General features: G+C 45.3%; 1 protein-coding gene across 6 annotated transcripts in view; it reads left to right on the top strand.

The window, feature by feature from the left end:
• The window catches only part of LOC144791764 (disintegrin and metalloproteinase domain-containing protein 28-like), a 3,516,669-nt gene that overhangs the window by 335,607 nt on the left and 3,157,063 nt on the right, over positions 1–23,999 (top strand). For all 6 annotated transcript variants that reach the window (XM_078666532.1, XM_078666533.1, XM_078666531.1 and 3 more), the window contains one exon: positions 7,919–8,007. In XM_078666532.1, coding sequence (XP_078522658.1) covers positions 7,919–8,007 — 89 coding nt within the window. The remainder of the gene's footprint in view (positions 1–7,918; positions 8,008–23,999) is intronic.

Below are 23,999 nucleotides of genomic sequence, written 5' to 3'. Positions count from 1 at the left end.
CACTAAATGACCCTGGTTATCCAACAGGCCCTCAATTTTCTGAGACACTTGGCGACCCCGTAGTCTTTGAGCGAAACATCTGCCCACGGCTTCTCCATACTCGTACCATTCAGTTTTATTTATTTTATACTGGATTGCTATGCCCTCACTCCACACACCATTAATCTTAGCCTTACAACAAGCAACCATTGTCTGAGCAGTCTGGCTATCATTATTAGTACAAATTACTGTAATTAATTCACGCTCAGCGGTTTTTAAATCTAAAATCAAATTCTCAACTACCTCTTTCTTTTTACGCTGTTGGGTCGAGCCATAACTAAGCGTTTCCCCCCTAATGCCAGCCTTGAGAGAGTCCCAGACCATTGCTGGAGAAGCAGTACCCCGGTTATATTCCAGAAATTATTTAACCCATACTTGAATATGGTATATTTATTCTTTCTCTATTAACAATTTTTTAGAAAAAGTAAATGACCGTTGTGGCCGTACCAAGTTAAAGCACGGAAGATCAATAACTACGGGACCGTGGTCTGATGTAATACGCGGTGTAACCTGCATCTTGGCCTGAACTAATAAAAATCTGGGTACAAAAATATAATCTAACCGGACAAACTTATTATGGGGAAAGGAAAAAAAGTATATCCCGGGTCCCCCGGATTAGTCGATGGCCACCCATCAACCAGGCCATGCTGGGTCAATAGTGGATGGAGAGCAGAAAACACTTTTGGTTTCCGACCTTTATAATTAGTAAAAGGATGATCCCAAGTGAATAGCTCGCCATGTATATTAAAATCTCCTAATAATACAAGAGGAGTATCCCACAGAGCGAGCTCAACATTCAGAAAATCAAAAGTCTGAACTTCATCAAGATTAGAGCCACACTATAAGTTTGTTACCTCCTATTATACATTCTGCAATAGCCCAACGGCCAAGATTCTCACCCTTAATTTTGCCAGCCACAACCAATGCTTGACAACCCAAAATTGCAACCCCTCGATTCATTGTAGCTTGCCTAGATGCAGCTAGTAATGAATATCCAAACTCAGTTAATACTTTCCGGTTGGCCTGGGGTATATGAGTTTCCTGTAAACAAATGATATCAGGATTAATTAATCGAATCTCCTCCCTCACCCGTCTCTGCTTCGTCACATTGTTCAGGCCACACACATTAAATGAACAAATCCGTAAATGATTATTAGTGTTGGACCTGGCCCTTTTGGCAGGTTCACCCCGAGACTTTTTGCTTTTTCCTAGCCTGTTTCTGGAACCTGGGTTGGTGATTTTAGGCCTCTGCGCACTTTTTCACTGTGGTACAGTGTAAAGTGCGTGTGCTCTCTGTGTATGTGTGGTGAGTGACCTGCCCTCCCATAGGAATGAATGGGGAATATGTATGCCCATGGTAGTTCCTGATGTGTGGGGAGTGCAGGGTCGAGTTTGATATGTGCGAACTCGGGAGAATGAATGCTGCAGAATGGTGTATGCGGCATGGTTGTGTCTAGTCTAGAAGTGCCACTTTTAGAAGTGGGCATATTTGTGCAGTGAGACTGCTGGCACGTGATTGGCTGGTGAGCCTGGCCCAGGAGTGCCTGGGCCTGCTTGTGGATTGACTGTCTGGTCTGAGTGTGACAGGGGCTGCAGAGCCCCCAGATGGTTGTCTGAGTCAGCCCGTGGATGAAAGGCAGCATCTGCTGCCAGGGAAGTGGCAGGAGATTAGCACCTGATAGTAAAGGGCTGTGCTTGCCTGCCACAATGCTGGCTCCACCCCCCCGCTGGGCGACTGTCACCTCTGTCCCTGATACTGAAGGGACTTCCCTCTAAACCAGTCCAGCTGGTTCTCACACTGAAACTTCAAAGACTTCAAAGACTTTTCTGTGTATAAGAAGGGGCTGCGTCCCCTTCCAAGTTGTTCTTGTTTTCTAACTTGAATCTGCCAGGGGCGTGCTGCTGCTGGGGCTCAGGGGAATCCCTGAGCCCTGCCCAGCCCCTGGACTCCTGATGGACTTTCCTGGACTCCTGGGGGACCCCTCTGCCCTGCCTGGGCTGATGGGGGGACTTGGCTTTGCCCCCTGGGAATCTCTGGGACCTTTTCAGCAGGAAGAAGCTGCATTTTCCTGTGAAGAGCGCTGGAGTTGTATTCCTAGCGCCTGGAAGCGCTGTGCTTCCCCCTGGGCGCTTGGGAGCGCTCTGTTTTGTCCCTGGCGCTGGGAGCGCTTTGCTTTCACCCCTAGCGCCTGGTGACACTCTGCTCCTGCCTTTAGCGCTGGGAGCGCTGTGTTTTGCTGTTAAGCGCTGGGAGCGCTTTTATTCCCGTTTATTGGGTTAATTTACGGGTGCCACCCCGTTAATTTAATTATTTGGAGCCGGTGCCCACCCGGCATTGCCCCGTGTTGTTCACCGGCGCTGCCCGGGGCCAGGAAGATGCCCAGAAGTTGCCGTTTGTAAACGGAGGCGGCCGCGGTGAAGATTGGAGCCGCCGCGCTCCCATTGGTTGAGGGAGCCGAGCCCCCTCACTGACGCCGCGACGGGATTGGCCCGTGGATCATCGCGTCGTCGACGAGGCCGCGCTGCCATTGGTTAGCGGCCTCGCGTCAAGAGGGGCTCGTCGCAGGAGCGGCGACGTGATTGGCTGGTCCGCCGAAGCCGGAGAAAGACTGACCCGACCCCGCCGAGGGATTCCGGGTGAGCGTGGCCTGTTGCCGGGGCTCCCGTGTGCTGAGGGAGCCCCGGAAGCAAGAGAGAAGTCCGGTGCGAGGCTCCCAGAATGGAGGGAGAGCCCCGCAGCCGGCAAGAGCGAGCCGCTGCCCGGAGGAGCGCCGCACCCGACCCGGTGAGTGCATCGAAGGGGAGGGGACTATCAGGGCACATTGCCGGTGCCCGCCCCTCCCCCTCCGGAGTGAGCACCTGTGCGTAAAGGGGCCCGGGGGGCCCCCAGTGATGACGAGTCCCCCGAGAGGGACTCCGCCTACCCTACCTGGAGTCACAAGCCCATGAGAGGCTCTTAGGGGGACATTGTGTTCGAGCCCCGAGAGGCTCCCGCCCATATTTGTTTGGAGAGCCTAGATAGGCTCAGAGGAGGCATCTCTTTGTTTAGAGCCACGGAGGCTCCGAGGGGGCATTTGAATCTACGAGCCCAGCGAGGCTCGAGGGGCCATTGGTTGCAGAGCCTGAGGGCTCCCTGGGCCATGATTGTTGTAAGAGTCTGTGAGGCTCTTGTGTTATGCCAGAGCCTGCGTGGCTCCAACGTGTGTAGAGTGTTTCCAGAGCCTGGGTGGCTCCAGCGTGGCGCAGTTTGCGCCTAAGGGTCAGTGAGGACCCTGTCGCAGTTTGGACTCCCAGCTGCCCAGCAATTAGTGGGCAGCTGCACCGTTTAGGTCTTGTGATTTGCCCAGGTGCCCAGCAAGTAGTGGGCACCTGCACCGTTTAGGGCCCTGACATTGAGACTCAGGGCGTCCTAGCCCCAACAAGGCCAGTTGGCCTAGGGACTGCCACAAATGGTGGCTTATGTAGGTTGTGCGCAATTGTATGGTTTTTATTCCTGCACCTCTGAATGTTTTTAGACATCATGTGACTTTTGCGCTATTGTATTGTTATGGTACCTCTAAATGTATTTTTATTGCATCATGTGCTTTATTCTTAACACCGCTGAATGTGTACGTTTATGCATCATGTGTTTCCCTTTACTACGGTGATGATCTTAGCCGGACCGACATACATCCCTCGCAACCCCCGTTTTAGAATAATACAACTCTACATCTTGCACCGAGCATATCTGACACCCGACAAGATAAACAGGTACTTCGCGACCACTGATGCCGCTTGTCCGCGCTGCTCTCTGAACGGAGCGGACCTCTTGCATATGTTGTGGCATTGTCCCGAAGTACACAGGTACTGGACGGAAGTTACAACGCTACTCACGCGCAGCACTGGCGAGCAGGTGCCACACACGTGGGAAGCGTGCATCTTGGGGTTATACAAGCGCGCTAAAGTCACCAGAGTGCGGACGCGCTTCTGGGACATGGGGCTCATAACGGCCAAACGTCTGCTCACCAAGCATTGGAAGGCGGCGACCCCCCTCACGAACGACACTGGCGCGCCTCATTTGCCAACTGGGCGCGAGCGGAAGGCACAGTGCTTCTCCGCGAGGAAACCGCGGGACTGCGTAAGTTCCCCATAGCTCAGCTCTGGGACGATTTCCTCAGGGCGTTCCGACGCGCCAGTCAGGGGCGGGGGATCACCTGAAACGCACTTGCACCGACACATCACGACCCCTCTTCGCGCCAGAAGCTGTCACAGCCCTGCCGCCCTCTCCCCGCTCACCCGCCACTTTGGGCTTTGGGATACATGCTAACGACAATGGACATGTATTACACCACGCACTGCGCCGGGCGTCCACGTAGCGCCACGCACCAGCTGCTGCCTTTGCCTCGCCTGCCTTGCGCACTTCACGCGGCGAGCAACCCTACTAGGCCCTGCCCCACAACCGACACCATGTATGAGGTCCTGTGACGAACCCCCCCCACCCCTTCATTCCCGGCCCTACCCCCCAGATCTCTCCTGCCAAGATGTAGACATGGTGGATGGTCTGTTAACTGGTCGTGTTCCCAGACCGGCCCCGTTTCTTCATACAAAGGAAGACGTTAGATGCAACATGTCACTAACAGGAAGCGATACTTTCTTGATCTCACACCACACATACCCTGCGGAGCCAAGGTGACACTTATGCATTGAGAGAGATACGACTTTACATGCACCCTCGCCCATGTTAACAAGAGACCCACTGCACAGCCTATCGGATATCGCTGCATCTCTTGCGTTCTCCCAACTCCACCGCTGGGAGACCTCGCAGACACCATACTACCTGACACTAGAGGCCTGCCTGAAACGGCTGCAGACTCGCCCTGCCGCACATAACTGCCTACCACTATGCCTCAGTGAGCTATACTATTGTACGCCTAGTCGCTCCAATAGTCAGCGTTACGATCACGGTTCCGGCACACCATCTGCTGCAGATTCCCCCCCCCACTATTAGCTGCCTGCAACTACTTGTTTGACTAATTGCGGGGAATTGGGGGATTGCGAGCAAAACACTAATGCTGGGTGATCGCTGCAAAGCAAATCTCTACAACATAAGATAAAATTACAAGATCTAATACTAATCTACCTACACATCGGATGGCTACACATACACCCACATGAGACTCGCCGCCGGACCCCCGGGTTGTCGGCTGAATGGCTGTGTCATCTAGTCATCGGTTCCTATGATTGTTTTCTGCCCGGCTGCCCCTGGGAGCCGCTGAATGTAGCATGTAAGAATTTTACCATCTATGCAATAAAGGTCTTCAAAAAAAAATAAAAAATGTGTTTCCCTTTACTACTCCTCTGAATGTATATTTATGCATCATGGGTAATGTGTTCTTTCTTAGACCCCTAAATGCTGTGTGATACCTAGGTGGTTTTTCTTTTTAGTACAGGTGGTCCTAGTGAGGTCCTAGTCCCCTGCGTGACATTCTCCTAAGGTGTTTAGGGTTGCGTAGGTGGTACTTACCTGTCCCCAGTAGTTACTGGATGTGATTTACAACTGGTATATTTTTTGCTATACTTATTCTAAGTTCTATAAGGGCTATTTCTATTTCTAAAAGTGCTGATTATGACAGTGGCCCATGTGGCCCTGTCCTGTGTACATAATCCCTTATGAATGTTGCCCGTGCCAGTTGGCACAATGTACATGTGTGATTTTTATCTGATATGTTTTCACAATACAAAAGTTATTTTAATATAACCTTGTGTGGAGTTCCTTTTGTGGTGTGCCTAGGATGTTGTTGCTGTTGTGTGCTGGCGCAAATGCTTAACACATTGCCTCCGAGTTTAGCCTGACTGCTCGTGCCAAGCTACCAAGGGGGTGAGCAGGGGTTATCTTGGCGTGTGACTTCCTTGCCCTGACTAGAATGGTGTTTTCTGCCTGGCTTTGGCGTCAGCCTTAGCCTACCAGAAATAGCCAGTTCTAACAATTAGCCATTATCTTCTTCGTCACGTCGATGGTCGTCACTACATACACAAAATATGATTACTCTAAAATCCCTGCAGCAGGTGCTCAGAACTGATTTTTTACCCTTTTCGCCCAATCCCCCGTGCTCGTCTCCCCCCCCGCCCCACAACACACCCTCCCCCATCACTAAGGCAATAGGGCCTAGCGCCCCATGATGAAAGTGAGCGCCTCACTGAAAGCTCGGACTGTCCAAATCTGTTATGTTATGTTATGTGTTATGTTAATATTTTATTAAGCGCAAACAGCTGCCCCAGCAACGAGGCGTCCCGACGCTGAACCATAAACAGAACCTGAAGGGAAGGGGAGGAGGGAGAGGAAGCACAGGAAGATTATATTAGGGAGAACAGAAATGTTTTAATCGCTTTGCGAAAGGCCAACAAGTTGGTTAGGGAGCGAATGTGGGGGGGGCAAGGAATCTCTACCAAATTATTACAGTAGTTATGAATAAATCTATCCATCAAAAACAAGATATGAAGCCTTTAAGGCAAAGCCTGCAAATATTCTTTAGCGGAGGCTTCAGATGTGAAATAACGAGCCTGTCCCTTATTCACTATCTTGAGTGTTGCCGGTTGTAGAAGGAAGGCCTGCAAACCCTTGGATTCAGATGGTGAAATAAGCTGGCGAAGCTGCCAACACTTCTCAACTGTTGAGTGGCAATAGTCTGGGCGGACAAAGAATTGTACCCCTGTACCAGATCGCTTTTTTTCCGGGCGCATGTCGTTATTATCAAACCCAATATTGCCTGAAACGCCACCTTTCCTCCCAGTATTAGGCTGACACATTTGTGGTATTTTTGGGACAGACTGTGCCGCAGTTTCAGAGACTCTACAGCTTAGGTCTTGTTCCTGTGCCGATTTTGCAGCTAATGCAGCACGAGTGCCGACTGAGCTTTCCCCGATAGGTCTGGTTTTTCCCCCACATGCTGTTTTTGGCTGCACAGTCAATAATGTATAGGCAAAGTCTCAAACAAAAAATAGAGCCAGCAGTCTACTTTCAAGAAATGTGAGAGTAGATACAAACTGTAGCAGCAAACTCGCAACAATATGACTCAAGGTAAATGTTACTGCCCCTGGTGACTGAAGCGCTACGGTATTGCAGTGTGGTAGTTTTTATTTTTCCTAATAGCGATTTACTCACGAGACCGAAGATCCACTCTGCGAGTGCTCCACAGTTTCTTTCCGGCACTTGGGAAATTTTCGAAAAACAGCTCCCTCAATCCTCAAGGCTTGTTACGCCAGAGCCGTGTCTCTCTTGCTGCCACAGCGTTTTCAATTCAATTATTGCGCACAGTGCCGCAAGCACCAGAATCGACTCCAAACTTCCCGCGTCTACCGTCTGCCATCCATGCGGCATCGGGCCAGTGCAGTCCCCCTCCCGCAAGGGAGGAACGGCGTCAGCAGCGTCAGCAGCACAACAAACGAGGAGCCAAAAACAGAGCCACCAGGGTCGTCTGAACAGGGGAAACTCCGTCCAACGAGGGAGAGTCGAGTAACAGGTACGTAACCAAACCGCAAACTAAAAGATTGCACACCGCCGCTCTCCGTTTCCAGCAGTTTGTAAGGTCCGAGCGGAGCCGCTCACACACCCGTCTGTAGTACAGACGCCATCTTGCCTGATTACCTCGGTTACTTGTGTTCCTGTGAAGAAAAGGGGCCTTACAGTTTGGGTTAGACTGTTCCTGTTTGGTACAGCCCAACACATTTTCATTCATTTGCTTCCTTTCTGTATGGGATCAGGCATGGTCTTGATTGTGAGCCAGAGTGATTACCAGTGACTGTGATTAATTTAAGCATGCCATATTTATCACTTTTTATTTGAATAAGTGCCTCAGCCTAGACCGATGCCATTATTGATATTTTGTTTATTCTTTTACAGTGTTTGCTCTGGAAACACTTGCCGGAGTGAAGGATTATGAAGTGGTGTATCCTGAGCAACTTTATGCAAGGTACAGGGGTGACACAAAGGTAAATAGAAAAAATAATGTTTTTTGTTTCAGATTTTTTCTTTTTTTAAATGTTTTTCCTAAGTTCCTCTTATTTGGTTGTTGGACCATTGGGGCATATTGTTAACAGTTTTGTATCAATCATACTACTATGCTTCTATAAGCGACTGTTGAAAAAATAGTTCATCTTGCTTCTTTTTAAAGATGGGTTTGTCGCCAATTCTGCAAACAGGTTTCATCAAACCTTGGGTTTAAAAAGAACAACACAGTCGAATAACCTCTGATTTCCACTCCTTTGAAAATATTGTGAACTTGACCAATCTACAAACAGAATCTATATATGTGACGCTGTGAAGGGAAATTGCCAGTACCTAAAAAGCAAAATGCATTATAATAATCCAAACACAATTTCAAAGTAATTTCTGAATGTTATAATAACCCAAACCAAGATGAAAAGTGATTTGATATACAGATCTCTGTACAAGTCAGGTTTTTTTAGAAGTGTATGAGTATGGCAAAGTCGTGTCCCAGAGACTATTGCTCTGCCATGCTATGGTTCAGAATTTTTAAAGATATGGTAAAACAGATTTTATGTTACAAGGTATGAATCTGCACATACTAAAATAGTGGGAGAAGAGAGTCAATGTCTGTAGACTGTTGCTAGCGTATGGTCTAAACTAAGGCAGTGACGATGGTATTATACCCATCTATTACAAAACATTAGTTTTTGTTGTCAAGATGCATTGGTTCTCCTCCAGGGCTCCTCTTCAATAGTCATAAGCAATGAATTGTCTGTCACACCTGAGTGCTAGATCCTGGAGTACTTGGTAAAGATCTGTGAAAAAAGTTGAGTCTTTTCATTTTACGTTCCACTGAAACCTCTGCTTGTGCCTACAACAAAATAACGCTGAATGAATTTATGCCAAACTTGGCATGAAAATAGAGCTTTACTCCGAAAGCATGCTTTCTCTGGTTTAGCGTAAATCAGTTCAGTTACTATAGAAAACTTGCAAGTCAGAGGTGGATGGCCAGTTTCAAAATGGTAAAAAATAAATGTCAGCCTTAATACAGGCAGTCCCATTTTGCAAACAATTCAGTATGTTTGACCCAATTTGTGAGTCATGACTAGCGAGTTAAAATGGCAGATGTATACAAAATGTTGACCCAAACCAAACAAATATTGTCTTCTGGGTAAAAAAACAATTCTCATACCACGTTTGGTTCAGCCGATGCGCTTGTAGATGTAAGCAAAATTTCCAATGGAAGCTAAAATGGGAAATTACTCATTTTTTCACTGCCACCTTTAGCTTTTTCACCGTGGACTGATATTGAAGGAGCATCAAGAAACAAGGCATGCCAAAAGACTGACCGATAAAGTATATTACCGTGTTTCATGTAAATTGGTGCACAGGATCAACATGTGTAGGCAAATCGAAATGCCTTTTTAATGGAAAAACCGTCTGAACCATAACTTCACAGTAGCGACTGATCACACGGGTGAGACAGTTGTATGCTTGCAACTTTGATGAGGACTCCCCTGGAGGAGAACTTGAATTATAGGTAATATTTCCCTTTCAGTGATCTCCATATTTATTTTTGGTATCCATATTGCCCTTACAAAATAAGGTGTCAGTGGCTGACTTTCTTTCGGACATGAGTAGGTTGCCAGTACCTGAGCTAGTAAAATGATTGCTGTGGGATAGATGAATATCTACATCCTGGTTATCAGCATTGACAGATAAAGGATACAGCAAAATATTGCCTGGCGCGAATAACACCTCTGAGTTTTGCACGCTCTTCAACCACGCAAAAACAATGTGAACTTAAAAAGATGGAAGACTTGCATATGTCTTTAGAATCAGGATTAGGTCATCTCTTTAGGAAAGTTCAATAGTTCCGTTTCCTTTATATTTTTTTAATTCAAAATTGCACAGCCTACATATTTTTCCATCACAAATGCTTTGTCAAGGCTAAATATTATAACAAAAATACATACTTAAAATTTCTTTCTACTTATGTTATGTAGACATGAATTTATCATCCCATTCCATAAACTTTACAAACCCAAGATGTGAATACTTTGAATACTGTACCCGACAAACCTTGCTATTGATCACATCATCCTAGGTAGATAAATAAAACATATACATTTTCTTTAAATCATTTTTAGCCCATTTTAGACTAAAACAGCTGTTTCATTTACCGATGTCGCCTAGCATTCAGTATTATACGCCTGATGTCATGTATTCAACCCTTAGTTTTTATCAACCACTAGCAGACCGACCCGACGTTGTCCGGGTATGAAATAGAATGTGTGTAATGTGTGTATTTGGCAAGGGCAATTTATTTTAAAATCTCGCTGTAGACAACATTTTTTGTTTCATTAGAATAGGGACGGAGAAGGCCCAGCTGCAGCCCTGGTTGATGTTAGCAGGCGCCTGTAATTGGTGTAGTGATCTGCCGCCTGAGCCCGGCTACAGCCCTGGTTGATGTTAGCAGGCACATGTAATGTCGTTGAATGAGTGAATTATCAGCCGCGGCTAAATCCGTTTAATGAGAGAGTTGAGTGACAGTGAGTAGGAGAGGCTGCAGTAATTGTCCCCGCAGACACGCTCATTTGCGTGTTCCCCCGCTTGAGGCCCAGATGCAGGCCTGTTTGATGTTAGCAGGTGTGCGTTTCTCACGCCCACAGCGTGTCACGCCCCCAGCATGCCCCTTGATGCTGCGCAACGTCTCACATGGCATGAAGGGCGGACACATGCCCCCAGCGTTTGTCACGCCCCCAGCGTTTGTCACGCCCGAGCACACGCCCACAGCCCACGATGTGATGGCCGTACCACACACCCCAGCGTTAGTCACGCCCCCAGCCCACGCCCACAGCACAATGCAGACACGCCCACAGGGGACTACTTTGCTGGCACGGTTCTTTTACCTTTTAAATGTATAGAGGAGTTGGCCTAACGGCTAAGGCGCTCGACCTCGGACCTAGGGATCTGGGTTCGAGTCTTGGTAACAACGCCAAACATCCTGTGATTCTGGGCAAATCACTTAATCTCCCCGTGCCTAACAAAAATGAATGTGTGTCCTTATATAACGTAACTGGTGCTATGTAAAACGCTCTGATACCTGATTCAGTTCGGGTCAAGTTCGCGCTATATACAACTCTGCAAAAAAATATATATATATGGTGGCCGTCTGCATAGCCTATGTCCTTCTGCTGCAACTGCCCTTTCCAACGCTGTATTGGGTGTTGTGATTGGTGCTGTGGTTACTGAGATTACCCGCCTCAAAGGTTTGGGCTCTCTCTTTATAATATTAGTATGGATAATAAATGGATAAATACCATATCAATGTGCTCATTGAGGAAAAATAAACATATGATTTTTTAACCAAAATGCTAGAACATTTTTGCTGGTAATATTCAAAACTGACCTTTATGCTACATTGTTGTCATTTTGTTGAATTAGTAACTCAACAGTTGAATCTATGAGAGTACTATCTCTCTCAATTTTAATCAGTTATTCTAAATATTATGTAGTAAGAGTAGTAAGAAAACTTGTATTTTACCAGAGTTATAGTAAAACAATTTGAAGCAGTGTGTCTTTTAATCTCAGTGCTATTCTTTTCTTTTTAAGGTTCTCATATAAATTGATATTTGTTATGTGGTCCATGTTAATTTCTTGTAAAAAGTAAATAAACATGAAAATTATCTCTATCGCCATGGCTCATTTTGTTAACAGTGTGCGTATTTGTGACACACATGTTGTGCCATATCTCATTTATCAAATGTTTCTATTTTCTAGTGTAAAACCCAAATTCAGTTTCAGATGATGTTTAAATAGCACAATTTTCATTGAGAACACACCAAAGGCACCTTTGTATGCAGTAAGAGACACTCTTCAATTTATGTAAATTCATTGATTACGCAAATAAACTAGACCATTTTCCATTTTATATTTGCAAATGAAAAATTGTAAAATGGATTTATAAATAGCATATAACGTAATAATCACTAGTAGTGTCATATTTGTACCATTGTTTTTCCCTGTTAAGCACAAAATTGCCCTTTTTATAGTGTGCTTGAACTTGCAGCATTTTGTATTGGAGACCTTTGATTAAACGCCTGTGCAATTGGGTTTATCGACATTTACTTTCCTGAACAGCTAAACAACAATCATTTCTTACTACAATCTCCTTTCTTTGTAACGGTCATTCATTCTGATTATATCCCTCTTCTCATGAGATATGACCAAATAACCTGTTTTAACAATTTTTGTTCTATACTATCAGGGGTACAATATCAGTTTTGTCAATGAATTACCTATCAAATTAGCACATATAATTACATCGTTATTTTACTTACATAAATAGCACTGTGGGACATAATAATACTTACTCAAAAAATTGTGGTACAAAATATAGAGCCTGATTCACATAGGTAAATGAGACAAAAGTCTAACTTGACGACTTTTGCTTTTCACAAAGGGCATTTAGTACTCGTAAATGCCCATTGTGACTACCAAAAGTTGAACTTTATGACTTTCGGTATTCATAAAGGGCATTAACAAGTACTAAATGCCCTTTGTGAATCCCAAAGGCCGTAAATTAGACTTTCGTCTCATTTTACCTTTGATAATCCAGCCCATTGTGTGCACTATTGTAGTTTTTTTTCTAAAAAAAATGTTTTAGTGTCTATTAATATTTGGTGCTTGCAATTTTTTTCTAATGTTACAGGTTTTAGTAATATGGGGATTATAGTTGACATTAAGAAAATATCAGCGATTTATAGTTGTAGGGTTTGGGTGTGTAGGTATTTAGCATGATTTATTTTATGGGTACAGATATATTTACACAGGTTGTGGAATATATTAGCGATTTGGAAAGGTATGTTTTTTTTTACATTTATGGGCCCTATCTACAAAAAGTCTTTTGGAACATGCAAAGCAATTAAGAAACCTGTCCAGACATCTGCCCCTTTTCTATCTTTTTTTTGTACAGAGATCTTTGACCATTTGGTGGGACTTTCTGAACAGGTATAGGATTGAGCAGTAAATGCAGGAGGGGCAGGGGGAATTATTACTACAAAATGGGTTGGCTTAAGGTAAACTGAAGGTGTTTGCTTTTGTGGAAAGGTCATGCTATACAAAACACACACCCACATAAAAGTAAGCCAATTTGCAAAATATACTTTAAAGTAGTACAATTGTCAAAACAGGCTCATATGCACTCCAGTCTATCCTTTAAATGAGAAAAGTACCACATATGACCAACCAGTAGTAATGCAACAACCCCCATAGTCGTCAATGAAGGGAAATAGTAAGTATCGCATAGGAAGAAATGGACAATAAATTAAATACAATTTTGAATTAAACTTGATATAAGTTATTTATGTTTATTGAATTTTTAGGGGGGAAAAAGATGAATGTAAAGTTTTAAAACAACAACATTTTAATTATTTTTCAAATCCCAAATCAAATAATTAAATTCTTGCTTCCAAGTTTGTAATACATTGATCACAAATGATACTGTGTACGGGTGGGGGAAACATTAACATTTAATTTAATGTCATTTTTTTTATATTAGGTGCCACGTTACTGTATTAGACCTAGGTGAATACGAGTTAATAAAATATGTTTAAATATTTTGTTAAACAAGACATATATGTTTTTAAATGGAAGATCAATTTTCTTAATATTCTCTGTTGCTTTCTATAAGGAGATATCCACCACTGTGGTGAATATCTTCTCCAACAAGCAGAAGGTAATTTATAGTAACTGTATGGTGGTAAATTTAGTTGCAAGAGTCTCCACTCACTCATTTGAAGGGGTGGAGACGTGTTTGTATACATTGAAGTTTAAATCTGCTGATGGAAATGATGAATTCCTCCTATATGACTTTATGAGTAGGGTACATTGTGTTTTGTATTTTAATCTTTGGGGGTCATATTAAATGTAGAGGGCTTTTTGTGATATTTGGGAAATAGGTGGGTAACATTTTTGGGGTTATATATACTTTGAGGGGTTTGGGTGCATAATGCTTTAGCGTAAGCACAACAGGGAATTACGCTGTAATAGCTGAGAAACTTAGCTACCTCAAATACAGGGAATATCTGGAGCCCACCTACTTCGAAGGAGATAAGTATCCTGGAGTGGCTTGTGAAACCTGAATCCAAGGACTATTCATTAGCTGTGTTGAAAGATGGCAGATCGGGTTCACTATTTACACACAAATAAATAATGCAGCTCCGACTGATATTGACACATTTTTAGAGATGATAACATTAACTAATTTGGCTCAAAATTAGCTGCACCATATGTAAAATGGCACCTGGGAAAATCCTGGGATCCGATTGTCTAACCACTGCATTTTGTTTTTGTCTTTATTTATTGGATTTCATAACACTGCACAGCGGCTCATTACATGGTTGCATCTCTTATATATATATTGATGAGGAGTGCTATACAGCATACAACATTTGCAATCTATGCATGTTCTTGTTCCTGATTTAACAGTAAGCTGCCTCCGATAAAGTATTGATTAACAGTTTTACACCTCATTCTCAGTATAGCAGAGTACAGAAGCACATTTATATATACTAGCACCACAGTTTATTTCTACATCGCTTCTCAGTTGTATCTGGGCAGATTCCATTTGCATAGACCAAGCCATACCATGTACAGTTCCTCTAATTAGTGAGCATTTTTAAGCCATAAAGGGGGGGGGAGGGGGGGGGCAAAAGGGAGTTAAGGACATGGGCCAGCATGGCAGCTCATAGATTTCTCATTATTCGGGTGTACGCAGGTAGTTAAGTAATGAGTCCCATATGTCTCTGGGTCGGGAAGTGGGCGGCAATAGCTCAACACAAGTACTAATCTGTTCCTTACAAAGTATTAGATCATTGAGCCATTCCTTAAATTTGGGGGCATGCCCCTGCCCCCATCGGCAAGCCACTTGCCTCTTTGCCAGCAGCAGACTTAATGCTGTGAACTTTCTGTGCAACGGGGGGAGTTCCTCTGTGTAAGCCAGTATTGTGACAATGGGCAACGTAGCAACTTGATTGCTTACCATTTAAGACACAGCCTCTACTACCTCTGTCCAGTACCTCTGGATTGTTTTGCACTGCCATGCTAAGTGTAGAAAACCAGCGCCTTCACTACTACATCTATCACAGCTGCTATCTTCTCTTAGTTTATAGCTGTGTAGGCGCTCTGGGCTATAGTAGGCACGCTGTATGAATTTGAAGTATATGATTCTCAGTCGCCTGCTTGCCGTGATAGCCCCCATTTGTTTGCAGCAGTAGTTCCATTATTTGTCGTTAGGCATGGTATTTAGGTCTGCCTCTCAACCATTTCTTGCCCCTTGCTGTGTGTGGGTGTGTTTTAAAGAAGCAGCGCAGTAAAGACGGACACTGCGTGGGACCCATATTTCGTTTGGTATAGCGTGTGCAGGGTATCACCGTTAGTTGGTTCCTGCGGGAACATGGGAGTGTTTGCTTTTATCATTTTCATTTCATGAAGTTTTATTCGGTACATGTTATACAAATGACCATAAAAGCATACAGGCAGAAGAAACAATTACATGATAATATACAGTGAATAAAAAAGAACAGGATTAAAACATCATACTTTTCCGATGGTAAATAGATTTATGTTAGACCTGGCAACATTTGCCTGAGTCTCTCCTCCATTTTTTTCTGTTTGCCTCCTCTGTTTACGATGTTTTTGCTGGTATATTGCTTTGGGCACTGTGCTACTGCTGATCAGTGCCACAGTGCGAGTGCTCCCTATGTAAAATTGATGTATTGATTGAATTCCATGTTTGGCTTATTTGGTTTACTGTCAGTCCCTAGTAGAGTGCACCAAGAGTGCCAGGGCTTGTAAATACAAATGCTGCTAGTGGGCTTGCAGCACGTGTTGTGCCACCCACAGAAGCGGGCTGGTAAAATATGCCTAAAGATCTGCCATTGCTAGACATACGTGCAGTCTGGTACTGCCACGCGGGCTGTGCAAGTACACCTACTTGCCAGTCCCTAAACCTTCCTCTAACTTCATGTTAGTCACCCCTATGGTAGGCCCAAGGGCAGGGTGCATTGTAAGCATAAGGTAGGACAAGCCTGACAAGGTTGGCATGTCCTAATAGTGAATTACAGCCATATTCATTTTTCACTATTGTAAGGTTACCTGCTCTCCATCAGTTAGAATGGGCTGCCAGGATTATTAATGCTATAATCCTAGCGGTCTCGGGGAGCATGGTGCAATGTCGAGTTTGGTATCCCTGAACTCAGGGTTAAATAACGCATCCGTTTGGGTGGATGTTTTTTAGACTCTGTGTTTGAAAATAGCACTTTTAGAAAGTGGCTATTTTCTTGTCTGACTGTCTACTGGTCTCTGCTGGTTTGGTGTGCGTGTGACAGGAGCTGGGTGGCTCCAGAGGTCTGAATGAGTCAGTGTGGGGTGCGTGGGGCATTTGCATTGAGAGTAGGGGAAGAGTAGCTCCTGATAGCCTGCCCTGCCTGACACAATGCTGGCTCCACCTCCTGCCAGGCGACTGATGACTCTGTGCCTGCCAGGGACGATCCTGGCCCCACCTCCTACCGGGCGACTGATGGCCCTGCCCCTGCCAGTGACAATGCTGGCTCCACTTCCTGCTGGGCGGCTGAAGACTCTACCCTGCACAGTGAATAGGCCAGGTGCCTCGGCCTGGCAACACCCACAACAAACCCAGGATGGGAGAAATTCCCCTGCATGGACAAAGGGATCAAAGCCAAAAAGGGGTATAAGAGAAGGACCCCTGAACCAAGAATTTAGATCACTTCTGACAAGGAAACCTGAACCAAGGACAAGAAGCCTGCTGATCCAAGGACTTGCCTACCCCTTCTGCCAGTGTACTGTTTGTTGGGGGAATCCTGCAGTTGCTTCTTTATTTTTGCCAAGGAACCAGGAGAGAGGAACTGAGTGTGTACTCTCAAGCTTTGCCAAGGAACTCTCCAAGGGTTGGAAGAGTGCCAGCCTCCTGTTGAAGTCACAGGGTCAAAGGACTTCATTTATATGCTGAAAGTGCTTGTTGCTGGAACCTGAAAATCCAGCACCTCTGAAGAATCCAGCAATCCCGACGCCGACGGACGCCGCCGAATCCAGCTCGACATCGTGAGTGCAGCTCCCGTGTCCCGCACCTTCGATGCCGGCTGCCGGGCCCGATCGACGCTAGTAGCTAAGCCGCTGCCGACGCCTCGACACCAAGCCCTCTCGACGCCGTGAGCGCTGCGCACTCTTGCAATATCATCATCGACGACGACGAAGCCGTATCCTGCTTCACCTCGTGAGCGCTGCTCCTGCCTGACATCTGTCGACGCCGCTGCAGATCGCCCCGACTCCGAGGCCCGATCGACGCCGAAGACGCGACGCCGGACATCTCGACGCCGCTGATCATCGTGTGCTTCACTTTTCCAAGGTACTGTGTTGTGGGGGTCTGTGCGACTCCGGGCTCGACGTAGCGCTCCTCGCGGTCGACGCCGAACCTTTGGATTAACTTTGCCTCGACGTCGTGTGACTCCAGTGTGGGTTACATTGTTGCCAAGAACTTTGTTTTAAAGAAGAAGAGTTGCTTTTGTTACCAAAGACTTTGTGCTAAGAAGAAACTATGCTTGAACTATTATTTTTCCTTCCAAGAGTATTTATTAAGATTGTGGTATATTTTTGTCGTTATTTGGTCTTGTGCTAAGCCTTATATAAACATCCTTATTTTTATAATACTACTATGTCGTGTCCATTTGTAGTGTATTCACTTTATTACTGTGTGTGGTCATAAATGCTTAACGCACTGCCTCTGAGATAAGCCTATCTGCTTTGCCAAGCTACCAAGGGGGTGAGCAGGGGTTATCTAAGTGTGTGATCCCCTTGCCCTGACTAGAAAGGTGTGTCCCTATTTGTCAGAAGTGTATACCTCTGCCAACGAGAGACAGCCTCTTCTAACAATTTACATATAAAAGTTGCAGTAAAAAAACATATATCCGGCGAGTTCACATTAAAGATCAATTTCTTGGCCTCATCAATGCTGTGGATTCCATATTTTATAAATATTGGTTTAAGATAAACCAATCTGAGGTTCAGGAATAAAGTACAAAATAGCATGAAGTGCAGTGTGCTTTGCTTTGAATGCCCGTCACGTGGGCAGGGGCCAACAGGATGTTTCTTGGGATGAGGAAAGGCCACCAAGACGTGGGCCAGTCCAAATCTAAGTCTTGTAAGAACGAACCTGTGGGCCGGTCTAGATACCTGGCTTAAGTACAACTGCGAACCTTCGCAGTCAATATATTTGTTATAAAGATTAACAGAATTCAGGTGTGCATTGTTAACTAGACGCCTCTCCACTTGATATGCCAAAAATTTGTTTTTTAGTACCTGTTTAGGAATATCTCCTGCACCACACGGATTCTCTATTATATCCAGTCCAAAAATATCCTGAAAAGCATCTACGGTATATTTTAGCCAAGGGATCTTGTTATAGTTAGCTAGATTAAGACAATCCCGGATTACATGTTGGTTAAAAAGTGTCTCTTCCTTGTGCCATATGGCACGCCAGATCATTAGGGGCCTTAATGAGACAAGATCAGACAAATAATCAACCCCCAGTTCCCTATGTGTCAAATCAGTTGCGGCCGAGGCGGGTAAGCAGAGAAGTTTTTTCAGGAAGATATTTTCTTCCATTTGTAAACTGCCTACATTGGAATAACCTCACACCCCTGCCCCATATAAAGCAATCGAGACACTTCTTGCCTTATAAATCTGCATCATGTCATTAATACGTCTGTCGCCGATTTTAGAGGCGAAATTAAATATTCCGTAGGCACTTTTGGACATCTTGGACCTTACGCTAGCAAGCTCTTTGGACCAGCTACCGTCACTAGAGAAGGTCACAGCCAGGTAACTGAACTTTTCAACTTGCTGCACTTTTACCCCTTCTATATAAAAGATATGTTTTTAGTTGGTCCTGGCACCGCAAGTCATAGTATGGGTTTTGCTCTTGTTAATTGATAGTTTCCTTTCATTAATAAAGGCAGAAATCGATCCATCAAGCGCTGGAGTCCTATGGGAGTCCGGGACAGAAGCACAGCATCATCTGCATAAAGCAGTACTGGCACTCCAGACCCGTTTACCTGGGGTGCATCAGCTTTAACAGTTTCTAAAATCTTGTCAACAGCATTTATGAAGAGGGTGAATAACAGAGGGGCGAGAACACAACCTTGTCTTATTCCTCGCTTAACATTAAAATTAGGGGTGCACTCCCCGCTTGCCCCATATCGCACACAGGCTTGCATCTTTCCATATAAGCGGGCCAAAAAGAAAATAATTCCCTCTGGTGCACCAACCTCTAACAAGACGGGCCATAGAATGGAATGGTCAACTAGATCGAATGCGCTGCTCAAATCGGCGAAGCAATGATACAGTGTGCTGCGCTTGGCCTTGGTGTATTTGCCAATTAGTAATTCTAGATTTAAGCATTGATCCGATGTACCACGGCTCTTTCTAAAACCATACTAGGAAGTCGCCAGTATCCCCTCTTCGTTCGCCCACTCTTCCAACCTGGTAAGCAGCACTCTGCTCATAATTTTCACAGATGGGTCGAGTAAGCTGATTGGGCGATAGTTGCATGCTTCTGACTTCTCACCCTTCTTATAGATTGGGACAATAATATAACCACCCCATGTTGGCGGTATCATGGTTGTTACGGCAGCATTAAGGACCAAGGTAAGTATAGGGCCCCATAGCAGCGGGAGAGTTCTGTAAACATCAATGGGTAACCCGTCCGGTCCCTGGGCCTTACCCCCCTTGCTAGTTTCAATACTGCTTTCTACCTCAGCTAAGGTGATATCCAAAGGGACTATAGGCCAAGATGTTATATTTGATTGTTTGGACCAACTGCCTGGAATATATTTGAGAAGTGGGAAACCCAAGCCTCGCTACTAAGATTTGACGCAAGATGGGGAGCTTTGTCAACCCTAAGAAAGGGGGAGTTGATCGTAGCCCAGAACAGGCAGCAGTCAAAAGTGTCCGCGGCCTGCGCTAAGTTATCCCATGCTTCCAGCTGCAACTCCTTCTTCATTTTAGAGACAACCATTTTATATTCATCTCTCAGGAATGTTACCCTATCCTTATCCCTGGGTCTGAGAGCTAAAGCCTGTTTCAGTTTGGAGTGGAGGGCTGTACACGCATGATCAAACCATCCTTTTTTTCCGGCGGTTTTCTCTTTACTTGTCCTAGTAAATATGGTGTCCACAGTCTTGTTAATGTTAATAAAATTATCTACTATAAAAAAAGGGTCACTCCCTGGTGTCAGGATACCATAAATATCTGCCATTGATTTTGTTACTATTAGGCTCAGTACCTTTTCGGATTTTTCCCCATTCCACCTCAACCTTGTCCCGTTTAATCTATGCGGTTCAATGTTGTCTACAATTCTAGAGATCTGTTGTGTGCTAGGTTTCCAGATCTCAGTTCGCATTACAATACGGTTGTGGTCGCTTAAAGGGGATTCATCAATGACCGGGGTCTGACAATATGGCACAATACATGATGAAACCATAACATGGTCAATTTGGGAATTACTATTCCTGCCTGTGTATGTCGGAATTATTTGGCCCTTAGCGTCTTTTGCAGGTTGTAAGAGCTCTAGATCATAAATTGACAACAGATTGTTTATTGCCTCCCCGTACTTGTTATGCGAGAAGTGCGGTGTATAATCACCTCTATTATTTTGTATCCCACATACCCTGGAAGTCGACATAGAACAAATTGGAGAGTTAAAATCACCTAACCAGATAAAATCAAAAGCGGTTTTAGCCTGTAATGCAAGCTTCAGTAAGGCACCTTCCAGTTCTTCTATTGCTTTGTGTCGTGTATTGTCAAAACAATTATTATAAAAATTAATTATAAGCACCTCTTTACCTTTCTTCTCACGTAACCATAAAATTTGCGAATGAGCCCCGACAGTTAAATGTTTAACAGTCAACATTAGGTTCAGAGACAATAAGATAAGCAAACCACCTTTGGCTCTACCATATTGTGACTTGGTTGCTTCTAAATGATAGCTTACAAACCCATCAGGGCTCGGTTTAGTAGAGCACCAAGTTTCTTGAAAACAGAAGATGTCGTAAGACCTTATCAAATCATTCCACCCCAACATTTTTTTTTTGGAAGCCCATTTGGCTACATTCCAGCTAATGATTGATGTCCCCCTCAAGTTACAACAGTTAGGCTGCTCTTGGGCATTAAAACAATTAATGCTGCTCTTGGGCATTAAAACAATTAATGCCATCATCTCTAGTCTCTATCTCATACAGACCAGCACTTATTGTTTCCACATCTGTGGGGCCTTGATCAGAAGCAGACCTCTCAATGATAATAACAGTTTGGTCCCCTACATCAATCGTACATAAATCACCCATCATAATTCGCTCCGGCTCTGTGCGTTTTTCACCTAATTCGTTTTCCCGGTTGGTAAGAATCACATACGTAGGGGGCTCACAATCCTGTAAATGTCAATCGTTCATATCCAAGGAGCTCAGGGCTTGATACCTATTCTGTACCGGAACATCATAAAAGGAGTGCTGAATGGGTGTTAAAGTAGGAGTGAAAGGTCTACCTCTTCCATTAACAAGTGGTGCTTTAATAAGATGACTGTAGAAGTAGCCAAGAGGGCGAACATATATACTGGTCTCGTCATGTAACAAAGAGGCCACTCTTAACAGAACAGTAGCGACGTGTTGGGGATGTTTAAAATTAACGATGACACAGTCACCCCTGCAGGTCTTACTAGAATTACCTATCCAATTTACCCTTCTGGTAGTGAGTAATTGGTCAGAGTAGGCAATTGGGAACCCACATTGCTTGTGCAGCCAAGAAACTGTTTTGTTTTTATGCAATTCATGCATTTCTAGCTGGGGTTGACTCGGATTTAAATCAGAGGGAGGTACATTAGTTAAGACTACTACAATGGGTGCACAATCAGGTGGGAGATTAATTAAACAACTTTTCTTTACCATAGTTGCCCCTGTCTTACATTTGGGTATTGTCAACACATGTTCTTTCCGATGTATTATTGGCATAGAAACAGCCGTAGTTTCTTTAGTTGTATTTGACCTCCTGTCAGGTGTCTTTTGTACGTTTGTACTAACTTCAAGGTTCTTGTCATCACCCCTGCAACTTTCGCCCTTGCCATTATGCGCATCTAAAAGCCCACCCAGTCTTGACACCTCTGCTGACATCTGGTCAAGCTTGGCTAATAGGGGTTGGATGATCTTATCGAGCTTATCCTCTATGGAACTGGTTAAAAGATCGAACTGCTCTAGACTCAAAGTGACTGTCTCCTTATTACCAGTTGCGATCACATCAGAGTTGGTGCTTTTGAGGGCAACTTCATTTTTTCTCTTATTGTGGTTCCCCCCTCGTTTGAGTTGTGATTTCCTGCAAGTCCTCACTGCTCTAGGAACTGGGGAGCGCTGTCTTGGAGTGTCATTAGATGTGTCAAGAATGTCCTGAGCAGGAGCAGGAATAGTTATCACTTCTGGTGTAATATCAACAAGGTCACACCTGTCGTCCACTGGTAGTACTGGTGATGGTGAGGTGGGTGTAAAGGATAAAACCGGAGGACTCCCCCTACCTAGCGACTTTCGCCGCTCATCATTGATTTTATTAACTACTTTCACCAGGTAGTTATCCAATGTCGTCTTTTGTTTTGACATGATGGCTTAACCGTAGGAACTCAAGGTTACAGGGGGCTGAACACTAAGCACTGAGAACAATACAGGCAGGGTTTGTGTCTCCTCTGGAGGTCCTAAGGGGATACTAAAACAGTTATATAACTGTGGAAATAAAATATTAAGAAAGTTTAATATGAAATTAAGATCTCACTTGGCTCAGGTAGATGTTCTACTTTGCGAAGACCAGGATTTCTGGCCCAGCCCAGCCTCGTCCTGCCCCGGACTGTCACAGACTGTCCCGCCCTTGTCCCGGGCTTCTCCTGCGATGCTCCCGCACGCGACTCGCGGGGCGAGAGGCGCTCCGCCTGCTTTAAGCGCCTCCGGGCGCGTTGGTGGCATGGGTGAGGTGCGCCGACCCCAAGGCTGCTAGGTAATGTAGTTTAGCCGTTGCCCTCACAGCGCGTTGGCGGTGGAATAAGCCGTTCCCCTCACGGCGTGACAAAAATTGAGGATGCCGGGTCAAGAATGCCGTTGCCCTCACGGCTCGCGTCCTTCTTGCTGCACTGACCCCCAGGGGCTTCGGGCGCTCCGCCTGCTTTAAGCGCCTCCGGGCGCGTTGGTGGCGTGGGTGAGGTGCGCCGCCCCCAAGGCTGCTGGGTAATGTAGTTTAGCCGTTGCCCTCACAGCGCGGTGGCGGAGGAATAAGCCGTTCCCCTCACGGCGTGACAAAAATTGAGGATGCCGGGTCAAGAATGCCTATTGCCCTCACGGCTCGTGTCCTTCTTGCTGCACTGACCCCCAGGGGCTCCGGGCGCTCCGCCTGCTTTAAGCGCCTCCGGGCACGTTGGTGGCGTGGGTGAGGTGCGCCGCCCCCAAGGCTGCTGGGTAATGTAGTTTAGCCGTTGCCCTCACGGCGCGGTGGCGGTGGAATAAGCCGTGCCCCTCACGGCGTGACAAAAATTGAGGGTGCCGGGTCAAGAATGCTGTTGCCCTCACGGCACGCGTCCTTCTTGCTGCACTGACCCCCCTTTATCTTGTGCCAGAGTCTAATGTATAGGAAGACTTCTAGTGGTGTTGTGTCTCTCTCTCCTAACACTGTTTGTCTGTCCTTAAATGGGCCCTCCTGGTAGAGGTCCCCCATTGTGTGCAAATTTCTTATTTTAAAGCAATTTCTGCAGGCAGCTTCTTGAGTGACCAGCACCCAGTGCAAAATTGGTGGAGGGATCAAGGGGGAGTATGGAAAGGGGTTCCCACCTTCCCAGTCAGCCGCTTCCACGAGCGGTTCATACATGCTACAGTGGAGTGTTTGGTACCTG

The sequence above is a fragment of the Lissotriton helveticus genome, chromosome 11 (assembly GCF_964261635.1).
Source record: "Lissotriton helveticus chromosome 11, aLisHel1.1, whole genome shotgun sequence".
In the NCBI taxonomy this organism is placed as follows: domain Eukaryota; kingdom Metazoa; phylum Chordata; class Amphibia; order Caudata; family Salamandridae; genus Lissotriton; species Lissotriton helveticus.
The sequence above is the reverse complement of the archived record's forward strand: the minus strand, read 5'-3'. Positions and strand labels throughout refer to the sequence as shown.